Source organism: Hemiscyllium ocellatum, chromosome 2 (assembly GCF_020745735.1).
Source record: "Hemiscyllium ocellatum isolate sHemOce1 chromosome 2, sHemOce1.pat.X.cur, whole genome shotgun sequence".
Lineage (NCBI taxonomy): Eukaryota > Metazoa > Chordata > Chondrichthyes > Orectolobiformes > Hemiscylliidae > Hemiscyllium > Hemiscyllium ocellatum.
In genome coordinates, this window is record NC_083402.1 from 18,929,775 (window position 1) to 18,951,193 (window position 21,419).

Genomic DNA, 21,419 nt, shown 5'->3' on the forward strand with positions numbered 1-21,419 from the left:
TACCTACTACCGACGTCAGGCTCACTGGTCTACAGTTCCCTGGTTCATCCTTACCTCTGTTTCATAAGCATGCAGACGTGCTTTCTGAGATCAGCCCCAAACAGCGTAGCTTTAATTTAAAGATTGTACTTTCACGTGCTGGACTTGTCTAGGAGAGGGAACAGCTTCTCTTTCGGAAGCTGTAGTGCTAGAGAGTCCCTCAGTCTCATTAGAACATTTTGCAAAAACATTGTGCAGGTTTGGAGCCTGGTTGGAAATAACTCCATCATATGCAGTGCAATAAGAATTTCAGAAATAATGAACAATTAAGGTGCCTGGGAAGACATTTACTGCCGAGCAAGGAAGACACAGTGTTGACATGCTGATGGTCACAGAGATAAAAAGTATCAGAAGAAAGAAATTCAAAGTCAATGGACTGTTGGCAAATCTTATAGGAATGCTTTAGTGTGAGGCAAAAAGCCGATGTCACCAAACTTTGTATTGGAGCTGACCAAGTCAAAGTTCTAATTTCTCAGGGAACAAAGATTTGTTATGACGGAAGAACTAACTGAAACAAAAAATCTCAATGATTGAAAAGGGGAAGACGAAACAGTTCCAGGGTAATATTGGAAGGACTGTCTCATGAACATGGAAAGCTGAGAGACTAAAGGTGTAAAAGGAAGACAAGAACATTTTAAGGGTCTCAGAAAATACAAAATACTTTCAGAACACACTAAATAACAGAAGAATGAAGGGTTACTAAAAAGAGTGGATGATGATGGCAAGGTGATGAAGGCACTAAAAGAGGTTGCATAACCTGGCATAGGAAAAAAGAAAAGAGATTAACGTGCTTTGATTATTGTTGTTTATTTACAAATTGTGAAAATCATTTTCCAGAGTGAAAACCACATGAAAGGATGCTTAATGAAGCTAATGTCAATGAACTCTTCAATATGGTGTTTTGAGCGAGACAATGATTATGGAATAGAACCAGGAGGAAGCTTCTGGAAATCAGCTAAAACCAGACAATTATCAATATTGTTGGATTGAATGATGAGCATTCAGCAGCAGTGCTAAATTAATTGTGAAATGATAGTCCATGTTGTTATAATGGCGAAGCACTAATATTTTCAGGAGGCTGGGTCTTAGTTGGAAAAGATAATGTAGGAGGCTAAAGCCTGAAATTATGAAATTTTATATGGAAATATTTGAATGGAACAGTAATAATGGGAAACTCATTTGTGGAAGTGGCAATGATGTTCAGTATTCCTGTAATATTTAACTTAAGCACAAAACGCACTAAAGGAACTGCTACTTATTCAACTTCGATCTTCGTACCTATCATTTCTTAATTCAATTGAGAATACTTTTATTATAATGAGCGTAGCAACATTATACAATAAGCTGAAAATCTAAAAAAAAAGTGGCAAGACAAATAACTTCCCAGAGTATATCTTACCAGTTCATTTAACACCAATGGAAGTTCCAATTAGTTTACCTAGTTAAGTACTGTACCATACAAGAAGTTTCCACATTCAGTCCCGTGTGCAGAGATAGCCAGTGGTTGGGATGTGACAAAAGCGCCTCAGAGTCCAGTTTGGAAACCAATCAGAATTGCTTCTCCCTTTTGGTGTTCAATTAACTAAGTTAAACTGCACACACGTATGACTGGCAAGAATAGAATCAAATTTTATGCAGTGTCTCTGAGGGTAATGACACTATTTCCAATTCACTATCAACAGTGGCTCAGTGGTTAGTACTGCTGCCTCACAGTGCCAGGGACCCAGGTTCAATTCCTGCCTTAGGCAACTGTCTGTGTGGGTTTCCTCCCACAGTCCAAAGATGTGCAGATTAGGTGAATTGGCTGTGCTAAATTGCCCATAGTGTTAGATGCATTAGTCAGAGGGAAATGGGTCTGGGTGGGTCGGTGTGGACTTGTTGGGCCGAAGGGCCTGTTTCCACACCGTAGGGAATCTAATCTAAAAAATAACATTTAGACAAGAATTCTAGGATAAAATATTGAATTCGAAATCATTGAAATAAACACTCAGCAAAGCCAACAGTGGGGAAGAAATGTGGGTGAAGAAACTGGTGAGATGGAACAAAGATGGAATGTTTGTCCAGAAAGCTGAATAATAATAATAGAGAAATCTAGGTCAAATCAATAACAGGATTGGATTAAAGCTAAAAGATCTTGTAGATTTTCAGAAGAAATTGCAGGAAATCATTTGCAAGAAAGTTGTCAATGGAAGATATTTTCTTCAACAATTGATATAAACAATAATTAAATGAGATTTTCATGATCTAAGTCAGCTAATGCAATTGTACAGATTAATTTATCTTTAAATGGCCTATAAAAGGGGAGTTAAATAAATAGATCGTGCATGTTTTCCTGCACTTTTAAAACACAATTATAAATGCCCAGCTTCGGTACTAAGCTCTGTTTATGTTATGCCTCAGTTTCTATTGCTTTGATTTTTTTTCAATTTAATCAGAGCTTCAGAAAACATGATCGAATGGACACATGTGGACAGCTCATTAATGGATGTCCGAAAGCCATGGCCTGGAAATAGTTCAACACATTTGCAGCTTAGAATTCTATTTATCCTGACCTTACACATAAATTTAAATGTTTTCGGATTGCTACCTGGCTCACAGTGATTCAGACTGGTTTAGCAAATGCAAATCCAAACATCCATAATACTTAGATTTATTTTTTTTTCTGAAAAGAGTCACTCAACCTGAAACGTTAACTGATTTCTCTCCACAGATGCTGCCAGATCTGCTGAGATTTTCTAGCAATTTCAGTTCTTGACTTACAGCATTTGCAGTTATCTCGATTTTTTATTCACCTTTCCCTGGATGTATTTCTGGGAATATCCTCCCTCAGTACAGCTGTAATGCTATCCCTTAGAAAAAAACGCCACCCGCCCCCCCTTCCCCAACCTTTCTTTCTTTCCTCTGGTCGCATTTGTATCCTGGAACATTAAGCTGCCAGTCCTGTCCATCCCTGAATAACGTTTCTGTAATTTCTATGATATTCCTGTCCCATATTCCTAACCATGCCCTGAGTTCATCTGCCTTCCCTGTTCGTCCTCTTGTATTGAAATAAATGCAGTTTAATTTATCAGTCCTACCTTGTTCTCTGCTTTGTCCCTGCCTGCCCCGACTGTTTGACTCGCTTCTTTTCTCAAATGCACCAGTTTCAGAGCGATCTCTATTATCACCATCTCCCAGGCGCCACACCACCTCCCCCCAACCCTCCAACCACCTTACTAGTCTAATTCCACTAGAGCAGCTCGAGCAAATCTCCCTGCCAGTATATTAGTCCCCTTTCAATTCAGGTTAAAAAATGTCAGACAACACCAGGCTATAGTCCAACAGGCTCAGTTGGAAGCACTAGCTTTCTGAGCGCTGCCCTTCATCAGGTAGATGTGAAGGAGCAGCACTCCGTAAACTAGTGCTTCCAATTAAACCTGTTGGACTATAACCTGGTGTTGTGAGATTTTTAACTTTGTACACTCCAGTCCAACACCGACATCTCCAAATCATGTCCAGTTCAGGTGCAATCCATCCATCTTATACAAGGTCACTTTTACCCAGAACAGATTCCAATGATCCAAAAATGTGAATCCTTCTCCCATACACCAGCTCCTCAACCATGCATTCAGCTGCTCTATCCTCCTGTTCCCACCCTCACTAGCCCGTAGCACTAGCAGTAATTCAGATATTACTACTGTTACATAGAACATAGAACATAGAAGGATACAGCGCAGTACAGGCCCTTCGGCCCTCGATGTTGCGCCGACCGAGTCCTACCTAACCTATACTAGCCCAATAACTTCCAAATGCCTATCCAATGCCCGCTTAAATGAACATAAAGAAGGAGAGTTCACCACTGATACGGGCAGGGCATTCCATGAACTCACAACCCGCTGTGTGAAGAATCTACCCCTAACATCTGTCCTATACCTACCACCCCTTAATTTAAAGCTATGTCCCCTAGTAACACCTGACTCCATTAGCGGTAAACTAATGTTGAGGACCTCCTTTTTAAATTCCTGCCTAACTCTCTATATTCTCCCTTCAGAATCTCATCTTTTTCACTTCCTATGCTGTTGGTTCCAATATGTACAATGACTTCCTGCTGCGCCCCCCCCACGCCACTGAGAACATTCTGCACCAGGGAGGCAACACATCATTCTGATTTTTTTTGCTGCTGGCCACAGAAACATCTGGACTAGACAGTCCCCTAACGCAACTGATTGCGCTATATCCCCCTGAGAATCCATCACCCCCTACATATTCCAAAACAACATACTTGTTTGAAATGGGGATAGCCACAGAAAACTCCTGCACTGCCTGCCTACTTCTCTTACCTTTCCTACAGTTAAAGCATTATGTGACTATATCTGCGACTTTTCTCCCTTCCTATCACTGCCATTCATCGCACCGCCTTGGTCTTGTAAATGCTGTGAAGGATGACCAGCATATCTTTCTCAGTTTTTCCCTCATAATTCCATTTTCTAAAATTAGCTCTGCTTCAATTTGTCTTTTTACAGATTTAGTTGTGGGACGTGACTCCCAAATTGCAAGGCTCCCATTTGTTGCTCACCACAAATTGCTGAGAATGTGGCGAGAGGCCTCGATTTTGAACCAATGCAGTAGCTGGCTATGACTGGATGACTTGTTAGGGCATTTCAGACAGCTGGTAACAGCCAACAGTCTGGTAAAAGAGTCATATATATATCCTGATCAAATGCAAATCCCATTCCTCATTACATTGTTAATTACACCTGTATCCACTGGTGCATGGTCCAATTTTGCTGCTCCTCAGCTGCTAAAATGATCAATTCTGCAATTATCATTTCTAAACTCCACAATTCCAATGTACTCCCAGCAATTCTCCTACATTGAATTGTTGCAAATTATAGGTCGTACAAAAACATTGTCGTCCATGGCTTAACCTGCAGCCAGTCTTATTTTGCCATCACCCTGTGTTCTTTAAATATGTCAGCTCGCTTTTGACTTTAGCAGTCAGCCTTGTTTTCAAATCCCTAAATGGTCTTGCCCCTTCCTATCACCATGACATCTCCTAGCCCCACCAATGCTCTTCAAATTGTGGCCTTTCATGCATTCCCAAGTATAATTGCCCGACCATTGTTGGTCATGTATTCAGCTGCCTAGAATTTTAGTTCTGGAATACTTTCCTGACATCTCTCAATCTGCTTGCTTTCTTCCTTAAATTCTAGTTCTTTGACCAAGCTTTTCATCATCTGAACTAAGATCTCCTTGTGTGGCTCACTGACATACTACTTTTTATAATGTTCCTCGAGACGTTTCATTATGTAAAAAGCATTGTATAAACTTGAGTTATTGTTCCTAATTCTGGTTTGGGATCAGATATATTTACAATCATGTTACCTGTCATCTAAATAAATTCGAAGTTTCTTCCAATTTAGTGTTCTTGTGTAGAAAATAAACTTTGCAATTTCCTTCGGAACATTGTCCAGTATGCCTTTGTGAAAAACGTAGTCCATTCCCTATAAGGAAATAGATATTTTGTGATATGCATTTAAACGTTATAAAAATATATTTCTCTTAAGATGATCAATAAATACTCTGCTGAAAAATAATTCACTGCTTTTGCAATGTCTATAAATCAAATTTAAATAGCAAAGTGCATAGGTGGGATCAGCAAGTTTATGTACTCATGGCTGTTTGCTCATATACTGGAACTTTAATACTGATTATCTTTAGGTTCCATGTTCAGATCAAGAAGATTATGGAAAGCTCTCAAGTTGCCTTGGAGTTAACCCCAAGAAAAGCCTTTCATATGTTCATTTATTATCACTGGTAGATTTAACAGTGCAGAAACAGATGCATGAATGAAGAAGATTATCAAATTCTCTGTGGACCATGATGGCTTTTAAGTTGTGGGAGTGATGAAAATATAATTCTTAAGGAAGACCAAGTCAGAAATGCGAAATATAAATTAGTATAAGATCACACAATAAAATTCTGACTTGGTCAAAACAACAAATTTTCTTGCTGCTCTTAACCTGATGCAGTGGTAGCAATAAAACCAGAAAGTCTAGGTTCAAAGCTCTCTACTACATCAACAACTGCAATAAGGAACGTGTAGAAAATCTAATTCAATAGTATTTAGTAAACCTCAAACCTCAGTGTCACAACAACCACACTTTGGAAATGGCATTTACCCACATTCAAGTGGCTCATCAGTCTAATTGGATAAGTTTAAATTCTTCCTGATTAATTAGCACAATGCATTATTTTCTAGCTCTAGAAGTTACTTCCTATGGCAGCAGTGGGAGCCAGGTGTAGCTGGACAGAAATTAACCAAGGTGAAATGAGCCTGTTTCTGCACCCTTTTACCCAGCTCAAAGTTTTTCCCATTGATGGGAAACTTGTACAGCAATGTCGATGCCCTGGAAAATCCCAAATTCACAGCCAAGGAAATTTGTTGGAGACATGGTGCTAGCTTTATAAATAGTTTTTGTAATCTATCCGCCCTATGCAGTTGCAGACATAGGGCTTACTAAAAGCATCTTATAGTTGTGGATTAGAAATTTGCACCACTAACGTTGCACTGACCTCCAACTTCAAAAGACCGGATTAGAAAGTCGAAGTAAGTTATGGAGTTAGTAACATCATTACTTATGCTATTCCAGAATTTCTGGAGTTTGCCATTATTCCACTGTTCCTCTTGATGAAACAGTTGAATAGGCAATTTTTATAACTTTGTCTGCTGAATTAATTTTTCTCCATTTCAGTTTCTAGCAGTGATAACTTCCAGGATTTCGTAGTGGGAGATTCAGTGATCGTAACGTAATTGAGCTATATTCTGCTTTTGAAACAAATTGACCTCCAACAAACATAACCATCTTTCTTTGTGTTGGGAGGAGTCTAACCAATGGAGAGTATCCTGACTCTTCACCACCCCTCTGCCCGATTCCCACATAGTCGAGTCACTCATTGCAACTGTTCGGATTATCATGAGCTTCCTGACCCAGAGGTAGGGACACTACTACTGTGCCACAAGTGCCCTGATGAAAAACCCACCTTTCTTTATGTCTGGTCAATACAGGGATCAGCCAAATTATATGACTGTAGAATGATTTTGGTGAGTTCAAAGCTGACGCAAAACAGCTACAGGATGGGAGTTGAGATGCCAATTTAAAGAACGCGCACGTGAAGCTCCAACTAGTGGTTGAACTGGCTATAATTGCAGTGCTTCCAACTGTTTCAATTTTCACATGTTTGATCTTTTGTCATGAGGTGGTGTGGTTTGCAGGTAGTGTTTGAGAAAGGGTGGAAATTATTGGGTTTGGTAGACCTCAACATGATTTTCTTTATTTTGTTTTGAAGGGGAGTCATCCGGACTTGATACATTAACTGTTGTTTTGCTCTCCACTGACATGGCCAGATTATGTCCACCATTCTCGATGTTTATTTATTTAGTACTTTGCCTAATCTGAAAGAGCTGCTTTTGCTTCACATTTGAGAGTGTGATGGAAATAAGGTGCAAAACTGCAGCTGATGGTGAAGTACTGACTATGGCTTGTAGGCCTAAAGCAAGCTATTGTTTAGTCAACACTGATTTCAAACTGAGACGTGCTCTTGTCTACGTATTTTTAAATTAGCCTGTACAGGGATATTATAACACACCTTGGAGCAGGTGAGACTTGAACCTGGGTCTTCTAACTCAGAGGTAGGGACACTACTGCTGTACCACAAGCATCCTCACGAGCACAAGTTTACTGAGGGTTATGGCACTAAATGCATGCTTCTCACCTATAGAGGGAGCAATACATATACAGCACAGACAGGACGCACCAAAATTCCAACATCTTTTACCTTTTGGCCAATCAGTTCAATTTATCCAGATATGTAATGCGTTATAACAATTCTATTTTTCACTATTCCTGAGGTTAAATATTATGAATATCTGAAAGTTCCATATGGTGTTAATAAATGCTTCTTAAATCCCAAGAACACAATTTTGCTCCATTCCTCATTTGAAGAAATGAGAATTTTAAGCTCTAAACTGCATAATTGGGGAATATTTGTATATTTTTACAAGAGCTTAAATGCATTTCAGGGGCACAATCAGAATACCTGAATGAGATGGGGTTGAGTGGGAGTGCAGCAGAACAATATTTCACACTGCAATGAATTAAAGGAGGAGTATTCACGCATCCCCTGGCTTCACTTACCAATTCACTACCTTTTGATGCCAACCACCAGAAGGGTCCACAGACCACTTGTCAGAACACATGCAGATCCTGGGCAAGATTTTTTGGATGACAGGAAATGCATGTCTGCAGCTATTTAATGCTTAGATAACAGGTTAGCTGGGAACCAGTAAATCCTGATGGCTCATCGTGTCCACAACTAAAGATAGATATCTTTACAAATAACACAGTTGAAGTTTTACATTATCTTGCAACAAACGCATGCAACATTAAAATTACCTCATGAGGATTAGCATTGAACGTAAGGCTGCCTTCATCAAGTTGCATGTAGAGTTTCCTGTAGCTAAAATTTGAAGGATGGTCTCTATAATAAATGGAACAGTGACCCCAGGTGGATTTACACAACCTGAAACAAAATCCATGCCATCTGTTGATAGTTTATCAACACTTGACTTTCAGTAATCATTATTATTTTGTTTTATGAAACAGTTCTCTCATAATTTGCACAGGTTAAATGCTAATATATAGAAACAACAATTTAATAGATTTGTCAAATTTTAATGAAGATCCATGTAATATTCATAGGTTTCATGAAAACTTTTTCATAACCACAATGCATAATATTTGACATACAAACCACTGAATTCTGCTTAAAGCTATTTTGGATTAAAAATGGAAAGATAACAATTCTGGTTGTATCATTTTAGGAATACTACAAATGTAATGTGCCAAAATAAAAACGTGAGTGAGATTTTAAGTTATCTGTATGTACAAAATTATTTGCCTTAATTGTGAATATCAAAAGTGCAGTCTAAACCAAATAGATTGTTTGAAATGCTTAATTTTCAATTCATGAATTTTAATTTGTGCATTTCAAATTATTGAAGAAAATGCTCAAAGTGTGAAACTTTACATCACACGTTCAGTAACATGAACTTTTAAAATTTTAATAGCATGGTAAACAGCAGAACAATGAAATCAGTTTTGGACCACTTCACTGAAGCCAGAACAGACTGCGTCCAATTTTAATTCTGCAACAGAGGATAGGTTTTGAATGGGTTAGCATGCAAACAAATGGCCTTGATATTATTGCCTCCATGGCATATGTCAGGAACATGTAAAAAGTGAAATACGTGTAATATGATCCAACCCACCATGTATCCAAAGCCTTTTATTCCAATAGCAGATATCAGAGCATGAGGTTAAGATTAGAGTGATAATTAGTTACTGGAATAGTGGTCAGCACTGCAGTCTCACAAGTGCCAGTGACCTGGGTTTGATTCCAACTTTGGGCAACTGTGGGGAGTTTGCCCAATCTTCATGTGTTTGCGTGGGTTTCTTCTGGGTACTCCAGTTTCCTCCCACAGTCCAACGATGTGCAGGTTAGGTAAACCGGCCGTGCTAAAAATCGTCAATAGCATCCAGGAATGTGTAGTTTGGGTGGATTAGCCATGGGAAATGCTGCTGAGAAGACCAAGTCATTGAGTGTATTTAAGACAGAGAGAAAGGTAGGTTCCTGATTAGTATAGGGATCAAGGATTACAGGGATAAAGCAGAAGAATAGGGTTGAGAAACATAATCAGCCTTGATTGAATGGTGGAGCAGTCACGATGGGCTGAATGGTCAAATTCTGCTCCTCTATCTTATTGTTTTAAGTTAAATATTGAATTAAAATATTCTAGAATTAGTTGTGCTGTGTTGTTGTTTTAAAAAGAAAAGGATTGCTTCCCTCTGGTACTTTGTATTACTTTCCACTTTCAGACCAAAGATTCAATCTCTGGAGCCTTTTGGGGTTTTTGTCTCAGATTGTAATCCTGTCCTTCTTCAATAACCAGAAAGATACATTCTACGAAGAAATCTGTGTGTTCAGACTCAGGGTAGATACCGGAGTGATTCAGGGGCAGTGAGATCTATTTAGATATTGTAGAAACCTGAATGCTTTATAGATGTTGTGACTACCTGTTTGATATAAATATTAAATTGAGTATATCAGATGGACAACTGCAAACGTTCTGGCACTGTGGAGCTTAAATCTGATTAGGCATGAACCATCTGTTGCACTTCTGTTTGCAATTAATGAATCTTTGGACTGAGGAAATAACCCTTTTCATCATTTCTATTTTTAATAATTTCTATAGCAACTGTAGGAACAGTTTGAGAAAGTAGCATTCTATTACATTCAATTATAATGTGTCTGTTTATACTGCTAACCCTTTCGACAGAAGACAGTTTCACTAAATATGAGAAAGATTAATCTGAAATAGCAAGAGATACAGTTAAGTGGCAGATATAACATTGCAATTGGCACATTATGAGACTACAATTCTTAAGCTAAAATTCCTCTAAAATGACTGGGATGATCTAATTATTTTTATGAGTTGTAAAATTGTTGTGTAGACTTGGTATATAAGGTAGTTAGGATCCTTCAATTACAACTCAGCAATCAATGTTACTTACTGTTAAGGACTCCTCAGAATTTAAAAAGAAACCTTTTGTTCTTGGTTTACAAAGATATTTTCTAGATTTTACCTTGTTTGGACTATAAGCATTAAGCAGACTCTAATCTGCTGTACAGCACTTCACACAGTGTTCACTTTTTGGCAACAAAGCTTTAAATTTTCATATGGCTCGAGCTACAGATGAGTAACAATAAAAATGGTGCTTACCCTTGCCAAAGGACATCATCATTAGCCAAATCTTGCCAGACACATGACGCTAGACAAAGATCAGTTGCATTCAAGTATGATAGAATGGTTAAACTAAGCTCTGGGGGTAATAGCTCCAGGTCTGGAAATCCGTGCTCTTCTTTCGATCTGCCAACTCTCAGAATGTGGTAGATGTCAATACCAATCTGGGCCTGCTTGCGGCTTGCAGCGAGTTTCCGGTCATGTCCCCCATGATAATAACCTTCCTCCCTGTATCTTCTGTGTTGCAGCTGCTGATTCCTTACAACTCTCCACAGCCCCTGACCCATCTGTAAAAGTAAAACACAAACAGCACAAATGAAAGCAAATAGTGGTCGACAGACAAGAAACTGCCTCAGTTGCACCACAGGTTGGGGGAGAAAGTGTAGTATTCAAGTAATTTAATTGGAGGTGTAACTGTTACATACTGTTTGCTCTGGAGCACAGCTTAAGCTTGATAATTATCAGACCAAAACATTGTTGCAACAATAAATCTGAACCATCAGAATGAGTTCAAATGAGGTGCTGGCTGTCATTTGTTTACAACATATGTTTTCACTTTGAAAATCATCATAAACTTATTAAGGAATTCATATTATAATCAGATGTTGTGTTCCATTGTACATTTCACTTAAAAACAAAAACTTCCCCGGCACGAGTGACTGAAATTTATCGATTAAAGTAAATAAACTGAAACAAGAGCTTCCTCTATAGCTTGATAGATAAATGAACCACACAGAACATTACTGCAACCACAAAACAAAATTCTTGGTTTGAACTTGCATTCTCCATGAGCTGTGCTGGGTGCGGGGGGCGGGGGGGGATTGGTGGTTGGGAGAAAAACAAATCATCAACATATGCTAACTTTTTCAAGTTATCCATTGATGTTTCCTGGAACATTTGGAAAATGATAGGGTCAGCTATGAACAATCAACCAACTATTTAAACCAACCTTCCCAGAAATGTGGCAACATGCCTCTGGAACTGATGGGACTTGAACCCTGGTCTCCTGGTTCAAAGGTAGGGACACTATCACTGTGCCACACAAGACCCTTATGTGGAATTAAGGATTATCACATTAGCCATGATTTCACTAGAACGGTGGAGCAGATTTGATGGGCCTAACGGCCTGCGTTTGTTTACAGTTTTGATATTTTGTAAACTACCTGTTCAGAAATGTTATTATATACCTGTGGAGCAGGTGATTCTCGAACTGGGCATCCTGGCTGAGAGCTGGGATACTACCACTTTGTCACAAGAGTCCCAGACAATTGTATACTGCTTTCCATTAGCTCAACATGCCCCAAGTTCAAAGCCAATCACATACTTTGTGAAGTGCAATCAACATTGCAACTAACTTGCGTACAGCAAGCTCCTTCAGAATCAAATGACAAATGATCAGATGCGCTTTCGTAACTTCAGTTCAGGGATCATCTCCATGCTAGATGTTGTGATATTGCCGTGAGATCTTTATGTACATTCAAAAGGAGAGATAGGAACATGTTTTATAGTTCCATCTAAAAGACACTGTCACCACCAATAAAATTCTGCTATTCACTCCTTAAACTGTTTAACCCCACCATGGTTATTATTGTACACAAAAGAGAAATACACAGTCTTAGAGCATAAAAAAGAATAAAAGAACATTTATTAGTTTCTAAAACATCATGTGATTTTGCACCAGTGCACCCTCAGAAAAATATAAAGTAAAAATATGAATGGTCAAAATTGCAATTTCTTTGACTGGATGAGCTACAGTAAATTATATTTAAAGTCCCTAAGGCGTGTTCTTTTATGCATTTTAGAATTGTACAATGAGCATTTATGGATATGAAGAGAATTTTGGATGAAAACTGGCAGCTACTAGTTTCAAATTTGTATAACCGGAGACTGGATGAGGTCCCCAATATACACATCAAGACCTCTGAGGTCCTGACACAATCAATATATGTGGATTCCTTGGGATGTTTAAACTGTCACTGGGCCATTAACCAGTGTGGTACCCGAGAAGGTGGACTTCTCAGATATTTCCCATTTTACTTACCTGGTTTGTAACCCAAGAAATGTTAGATCGGTCGAAATTTCCTGGGTAACAAGACCAAACGTGACACCTCACCGACTCCGCATTAACATCTACAACACTTCCCCAATCTCCTGACCTAACCCAACCTCACCTTTTTACTTACCAAGACACCCAAAATCATCCCATTACCCTTCCTCTTTACCCACTTATTTCACCCAACCTATATATTCACCCATTCATCCATGCACACACTCATCCTAATATGGCACAATGGCACAGTGGTTAGCACTGCTGCCTCACAGTGCCAGAGACCCAGGTTCAATTCCTGCCTCAGGCAGCTGTCTGTGTGGAGTTTGCACATTCCTCCAGGTGCTCCAGTTTCCTCCCACAGTCCAAAAGTGTGAAGGTTAGGTGAACTGGCCATGCTAATTGCCTGTAGTGTTAGATGTAGGGGAATGGGTCTGGGTGGATTGCTCTATGGAGGGTCGGTGTGGACTTGTGGGGCCGAAGGGCCTGTTTCCACACTAAATCTAATCTAAATACATTCAGCAGCCTTTGCCATAAAAGGGATGTGTGCTTACTGTATATATTGTCTTATATTGCTCCTTAGGAGAAATCCTGCAGGGTCAGACATGATGAAACCTCAATTAGAGGATTACTCGGAAAAATTTGGAGGAAGGCAAGTGGGTCATTTATTTATTAGGACTTCTCATCTTGATCAGAAAATGTGAGGATTATTTACTAAACAAAAATAGGTCACTTGGCTCAAGCCAGTGTTAATGTTTCATATGAGACTCATTTCAAATTACAAAATACCAACATATTCTTCTATTCCCTTTCTCCTTCATGTACTAATGGACCTTCTCAAACAAATCTATAAATTATAAATCATGTATAGAAAAGTTAGAGCATAGAAAGTAGCAATTCAGCAATTAGGCCAAATCTGATTGGCAGAATAAGCCATTCCAATTGCACGTTCCAGCACATGTCTATAGTTGTGTATGTTCCTTTTACATGAGTGAGGATTTCCACCTCAACCCCAAACTGGGCAGTGAATTCCAGTTCCCCAACATTCTCTGGATGAAAAAAATATTTTTTCATGACCCCACTAATCCTCTGTGCCTCTTGTTAATTAGAGGAAATAGATATTGCCTGTTGACTCATTACGAGCCCCTTGTTAATTTGTAAACCTTAATTAAGTCACTCCTCAGTCCCTTCTATTGTAACCTTAGCCTATCCAATTCTTCCTCAAAGCTGCAATTATATAAGGCATCATTCTTGTTACCCACCCCAGTATTCCTCTCGACAATAACTATGTCTACCCTGTAATATGCTCACATCACCCATTCCACAGTACAGCAAGTTCAATGTTCTCAGCACACTCCCCATAAAGAAACTTTTCTTTTAAATTGAAACCATTGTATACATAATACCTAGTTTTAGACACATTCTAAATATCATCTCTGCATCTACCCTACGAATCCTTTGATTGTTATAACTTCAGTTCTGGTACCTTTTTGGCAAATTGTTTTGCTACTTCTCTAGTGGGCGGCACAGTGGTTAGCACTGCTGCCTCACAGCGACTGAGACCCGGGTTCAATTCCCGCCTCAGGTGACTGACTGTGTGGAGTTTGCACGTTCTCTCTGTGTCTGCGTGGGTTTCCTCTGGGAGCTCTGGTTTCCTGCCACAGTCCAAAGATGGTTAGGTGAATTAGCCATGCTAAATTGCCTGTAGTGTTAGGTAAGGGGTAAATGTAGGGGTATGGGTGGGTTGCGCTTCGGTGGGTCGGTGTGGACTTGTTGGGCCGAAGGACCTGTTTCCATACTAAGTAATCTAATCTAGTGTTTACAATGCCTTTTTGTAACATGAAGGTCCAGAACTGATCATGTTAGTCAGTGAAAACAGCAAATGCTGGAGAACACTGGAAAGAGAGCAAGCTAATGTTTTTTTGAATCCAACATTTGTTGTTTTCAGTAGATGCCAGCATCTGCAGTAACTTGGTCCTACAGTAGACTTAGTTCTTGTCTAACCAATATTCTACATGGGTTTACTTTGAATTCTAGTGCAAGGCTTTCCAAAGTGAGGCCTAGAATCTCAAGTGGAATTAAGTGCTGACATTTTGCTGTTTTGAAGTAGCAAACGCTTTCAGTGCACCATGACCATTTCCTCCCAACTCTCATATATTCACTGCCCCCACAACCCCCTTGTGAAAACTAAGGGGCAGCGATAATGTTCAAGTTTTCAAGTGGGGTATTATGGGAAAAGGTTTGGGGAGCACTGTTTTAGTAGATTACAATGGCGTGATTTTAGTTAAAATTCTAGAATTCTGTGACATATTGCTGTATTGACAGCAATACAGAATCTGTCACAATTAAAGTTCACTTTGAACATGCTAATAAACAGGGAATAGTGTGGGTTTACATTGGTAATGGCAACACATTCTGCATGCAGTCCTAGTGCCAAAGGTTTGATGTCTATTTCTATATAAAAGGCAAGTCAAGCATAATGATACATTTGCAACCACACAGGTTCATGACAGTGGTGGGCTAGAAGCCATAAATAAAGGTATAAGACTATACATCCTGAAAGAGAAGACTACTGAATAGTTAAAAAGGAAGAGGAGTCAGAGATTGCAAACTTTATTGTAACAACAATATCTAATGTTTTTGATTGTAACGGAAATTAGAAGAGTTAACATCACTAACATGCTAGCAAAAGGTACAAAGGCCGGGGTGTTGGGAGGAGGCAGATATTGCCATCTTTATTCAGTAAGAACTTGGATTAACATATATGTGGTGGAAGACATGAAAGAAGACAAGAAACATGTAGGAAACTAAATGGAGAGCATGCACAGAAAGAGGGGGATGTCTGCGCACTACAGTGCATGGAATGGACATGTTGAATTGAGTGTGTAGTATGACTCTCTCTCTTCAGGGTGACACCTGAAAGAGATTGCTGTTTTCTTGATGGAAACAGAATAGAAGATAACACCACTGTACAGGAAAAGAAAAAAGGTCAATTTGCCCCAGTTGCTGCACATGAATGTCTAGAGTAACTTTTTGCTGAAAATCATTCTTACTTAAGTTGTTATAATCTCAAACAATTCATGCAAACTTTAACGTAACTTCACTCATAAAATATTACAAATTCAGTTCCAAGAATATATATTGCCTTGGATCTTGTTGCTTTGCCCTGATTTTTCATTTTTCTCCGCTGATTCCTCTTTTTGGATAGAGTTAGACCTATGGGGGCAGTGCCCTAATATCTTGTCCATGTGACCATTCTTCTTCTAAATTGGTTCTTGTGGACAATTCTGCAAAAGCTGCATTTCTTGTCATTGCCTAGATGTGAGAGCTGATATTAGCAGCTTGCTTGAATTTTCTTTTTCAACAGAATGTTTTACTAGTTTCAGAAAAGTCAATATCATATTTTGAAGCTAGAGGATTGTGTGGGCAAAAGCATAAAGGAATAGCAGGCCCCTTTGCTGGAAAGAAACAGAGTTGAGTTTGTATGACAAGCTAGTAAGCTTTAAATGGCATTTTCCTGGTGTTAGCGGAGTTAGTGAACTCACCTATAAACTGTCATGCTGGAATTTATATTCATGCTCAATATCGCAACTGCCATTTAATGAGGAGGTCTTTCAAGCACTGGACATATGGAACAGGAAAATGAAGGATAACATGCATTTGTACAGTGCCTTTCAGTGTCAGGATGTTGCAAAGTGCTTTACAGCAAATTCAATATTTTTTAAGCAATTCTATAGTTATGCAGGATTTGCAGCAGCCAATTTGTACACAAGATGCAAACCAGCATTGCAACTTTGACTAGATCATCCGTTTTATGGAAGTTTGTTGAGGGATACATACAGACCACAAGGGATAATACTGACCAGAGCACACGGGACAACTCCACTGCCTCTTGCTGAAACAGGTTCATGGAAAAGGGCAAGTGTGAGTGTGAATGTGAATGAGAGTGTGGGGTCCTCTACTGAACATCTTGAGTGTGACAAATTATAACAGTGTAGCACCGGATTTTGTGCTTACCTATTTGGAGTAGGGTCCAAATTTCAACTTTCTGCCTGAGGTAACATTGCAACCGCAGAACTAGAAATGACACTAATTAAAATTACAGGTCACAACCTCTCACACATGAAAGTGGTGCACATATCCATTGAGCCAATTTCAAGCAAATATAACAACTCTGGATTGCACAAAACCATGTTTTGTTCTAGCACAGAGAGTGAGGGGACAAACCAAAAAGAAACAAAATAGTGTTCACATACTTCTAAAAAAAAAATGACATTGGCGTAGGAAATAGTAGTAGTTGGGATGATTTTTCTCAGACTGGGGCTGAAAAAAAAGAGTAAGCTATGCTTTTTGTTTATCTTAAATGGTACCTAACCCTGATATTACTGGATATTTTTTAAGTGGGGACTACAAATGTAAAAGGTTCCATGGATTGGGTTTTCCTAGCATCTCAACAGTGTGCAATGGCAAGAAAGATAGGATATAGAGTAAAGAAGAATGATATTTTCAACAGAAAATAAAAACGTCCAAACTTTCCTTTAAGGTTTCAAAGCCTAGATGAGAATCTTGCTAATAAGCTTAAAGGCCATTTTGCATGTATCAACATTGGTAAATAATGCAATCTTGCCTTATTTGTATACAGATTGCTCCTCCCAGATACTGGTGAGAAACTGGGCAGTGACAACTGCCAAGTCACCAGAAGAACTATCTAGCAGTGTGATTTACTAGTACCTTCTCACGGCCTCCATCTGGCACTTCATTCCCTCACATCACACAGCATATTCCATGGGGAGTGACCATCTGCAACCTCCAAACATCAAGGTCAGTATCAAAATACCAGTCTCACCACACCATCGTGGTACATCTTGGACAAACTAATATAATCAGCACTTCAAAACTGCCTTTTGGAGCTCAATGGCACTTTACATTGCACTGCTGCTGACAGGCATGCTTTCTCCTATCTTGGAGAGAACAATTACATCGCTGAGCTGTCAGCTTGTATCCTTAGTTTTCCTGTAGTTTGCAATTACTTGAACCACATGTCACACCTCAACCTTCCCTTGCTGTTTTACACGCAGAAAACTAAGTTGCTTGTCATGGTTGGTAAAAGTGAGGACTGCCAATGCTGGAAACCAGAGTCTAGCTTAGAGTGGTACTGGAAAAGCACAGCAGGTTAGACAGCATCCGAGGATGTTTGGGTCCAAACTGTGCTGGTTTGAATGTAGTCTGGAGTCCACGTGGGATCAGTTGGCTGCGGAGGCAAGCACTGAGGAAGCAGATGTGACTGTGTCGTGGGTCTGTTTCAGTACATGGTTGAAGAGCTTCAGGGCAGAGGAGATGTTTCATTGTGAGGTTTCAGTGAGAGAGAGAGAGAGAGAGAGCGAGAGAGAGAGCGAGAGAGAGAGCGAGAGAGCGCGAGAGAGAGAGAGAGAGAGAGAGAGAGAGAGAGAGAGAGAGAGAGAGAGAGAGAGACAACGAGATTTTTGTGGAGAGGGGAGAACTTCTTCAAGGTAGGCATCCTTGCAAGATGATTTGCAGTAAGGTTAAAATCAACTAGGCAAAAGTGAGATTCTCGTATGCTGCCTGACATACTGTGCTTTTCCAGCACTACTCTAATCTAGACTGCTTGTCATGGTTGCCAGCACTGATCAGTAAAGGGGGTGAACACTGTTGGTGTATGGCACTGTGCTACATCAACAGCTCATGACAGCATATGCCAACAGTCTGCTTGGCAAACTACTACATGTGCTTAAGTAAACAATGATGCTTGGAAGTCTAAGGGGAGAAATTCTTCGTCCATTAAGAGGGACAACATTTCGTTAGAGGGTGCCACTACAGTCAGTCAAAAAGTAATGCCCAATCTCAAGCCAGGGTGCTGGCCACATTCAGTCTTGCAGGTAAAGTCCAACAGCATAGCAATTAACATCCCCACTCCCATTCACCTATTGTACTCTTTGCTACTTTCTCCCACCTCCCACCCACCCCCTTCCCCCCATTTCTCCAACCTGGAGCCTCCCTGCCTCCATTCCTGATGAAGGGCTTTTGCCTGAAATGTCGATTTTCCTGCTCCTCGGATGCTGCCTGACCTGCTGTGCTTTTCCAGCACCACTCTAATCTAAACTCTGATTTTCTGAGTATGACTAACGACAAATACATGACTATTTCTCCTCAATTAGAGATTTTACTGAAGAATTTCAACAATGCTCATGAAGCAGGAGAGAACTCACACAGGACTGCTCTATATAATAAGTCTCATCAAAACGGCACCATGTCCTCTGAATAGATTCACTGGCAATCCCTTGCTAACAAGTACGACTGCCCACCTAAGAAATGCCTGGTCACTGGTCATGGGTTTTCAGGTCCTTGCGTGGTTGATGAGCCAGGTCCTCCAACTGCATCTCCAGCTATACATTTGACATGTATTTTTGGGAGGTGGAACCAGTCCTTTGACTCAAGGTTGCTGATATTCCTCTCTCAGATTCTTTTCTGTACATCCTCTTGCCAATAGGGATTCCTGAAGAATTGCATCTCTTCATAGGAAATTCCTTCAAGTCAGTTTCTTCATTTTAGATAAGCCTTGATCCTCCTGTCATTTGAGTGCCTTTGTGAATTGAGCAAAGAAGATTTGCTTAGGCAATTGGAACCCAGATATCCTAAGCACACAGGTGGCCCGGTACAGTTGGTTTCGGATGATCATGGTCTTCATGTTGGTGCTACTGCCTCTAAGGATGTTGGTATGCCCATTTTCCCAAATGATGCAGAGTCGATATGAAACCTCTCCAGGGTCTCTGAAGCGGTTGAATAAATCAGATTCACAATAACAAGCTGGAAACAAGACCTTCACCTGTCCAGAGCTGCTAACACCTCTTCTACACCAAACAGTATGCATGTCCAACATGTAATAGATCTATTGGGGCTCAAATCGAGCTGATTATCCTTTTTAAAAAAAAAAGTGGGAAGTTGGGGACTCGGAAATAAAACACCTCAGACATTAGTTCTGCTGCAATGGTTCAATTTTCTAGACATCAAAATTCACTTGTTGACAACTGTGCCCTCAATTTTTCTTTGTGTTGAATCTCAACTAGTAGAAGGAAAATTGTCTTGAATTACAATCAAATAAAAATGCAGCACAAGTTGATTAATTCATTACTACCTCTTCATGAATCAAAAGTATGAACTACAGCTAATACACAGGCAATTTTGTTCCACGAGGCAAGAAAATTGTATTATCCTGCACATCTGGAAAGGGCACAAATCCTTCAACAATGTAAAGCTCCTGTGCCTCATTTCTTCAAAGTGTTCTTACTTTGGCTTTAAACCTTTCAGATTAATTAAAATTGTTGTTGATTGTTTTGCAGTTCCTCTGTGGAATCGTTGTGCTAGCTCAGTCGATGCCTCTTGCTCAGTGTATTGTGTTATATACATGCACACAAATAAATTGTGGGGTGAACAATAGAGTGATGGCATAATGTGCTCAAATTCAACTTTGCATTCTGCTGTGTTTAAGGAATTCATTAAATGTGTGCCAACACTGTAGGAAATATGTTTCAGAATACAAAAATTACAGTAGGAGTACTGTACGTACTCGTGTAAAAGATCGATCTCATGTAAAAGTCGACCCTTATTTTTGGTCACAAAAAAAATATGGAAAATACAAGATTGTGTCAAAGTCAACCCTACTATGACGCATTATAAACCTCTTCCCATTAACCCACTTAAACACAATCACATTTATTCATTCATACCCGTAACTCTACTCATCGCTCTTTGTTTACTATACTGCATCTCTGTTCATTCATTCATAACTCCACTTCCCGGTAGCCCACTTGGTTTACTACAGCAGGTTTTGATTGATTGAGTCATTCGTACATTTAGACTGGCACTTAGTCTATGGGTATTTATCACACTTTGTTCACTATACGTCCAAAAGTTAAAAGTTAATCATTTTAATTGTGCCATTATACCCGAATAAAAATGAGATATAGTAGCTACGTAAACCTTTAATTCATTGACAAATTTGTTAATGCTACTGAGGTTCATAACATACAAGAGTAAATGGAAGGGAAACAGAAAAGTTTGGCGGGAGAGTTCAAGACAGTTACATGTTTGGAATTTAATAAATGTTTCATTTTAAGTGTGCCATTACACCAGGTTATGACAATATTGAATAGCATGATTTTGCAGGATTTCAATGATTCTTTGACATGTTAAATTTTCATTCCGGTATGTATAAATAAAATTTACCGACTGCAATTCATTCTTTTTTCTCTTGCTTTTATCTGGTAATTACCTTTAACGTCATTGTTTTTCTTCTTTACCTGAGATTAGTTGAGCGATCAAATCGACTTCTGCTAATAATACGGTATTTCAAACTGCAGCATGAATTTCAGCCCCTCCAAACTAGTGCCCGTGTATTAGTCGATCCTTTAAAATAGTCTAAAAATTTCACTTTTACATGAGTATATATAAATGAAAAGAAGTTCAGGATTT

General features: G+C 39.4%; 1 protein-coding gene across 2 annotated transcripts in view; it reads right to left on the reverse strand.

Moving 5' to 3' along the window:
* The window catches only part of fbxo8 (F-box protein 8), a 54,602-nt gene that overhangs the window by 14,168 nt on the left and 19,015 nt on the right, over positions 1-21,419 (reverse strand). For both annotated transcript variants that reach the window (XM_060835036.1, XM_060835037.1), the window contains exons 2-4: positions 10,862-11,169; positions 8,475-8,601; positions 5,404-5,522 (exon numbers count right to left, since the gene is read on the reverse strand). In XM_060835036.1, the coding sequence (XP_060691019.1) occupies positions 5,404-5,522; positions 8,475-8,601; positions 10,862-11,169 (554 nt within the window). The remainder of the gene's footprint in view (positions 1-5,403; positions 5,523-8,474; positions 8,602-10,861; positions 11,170-21,419) is intronic.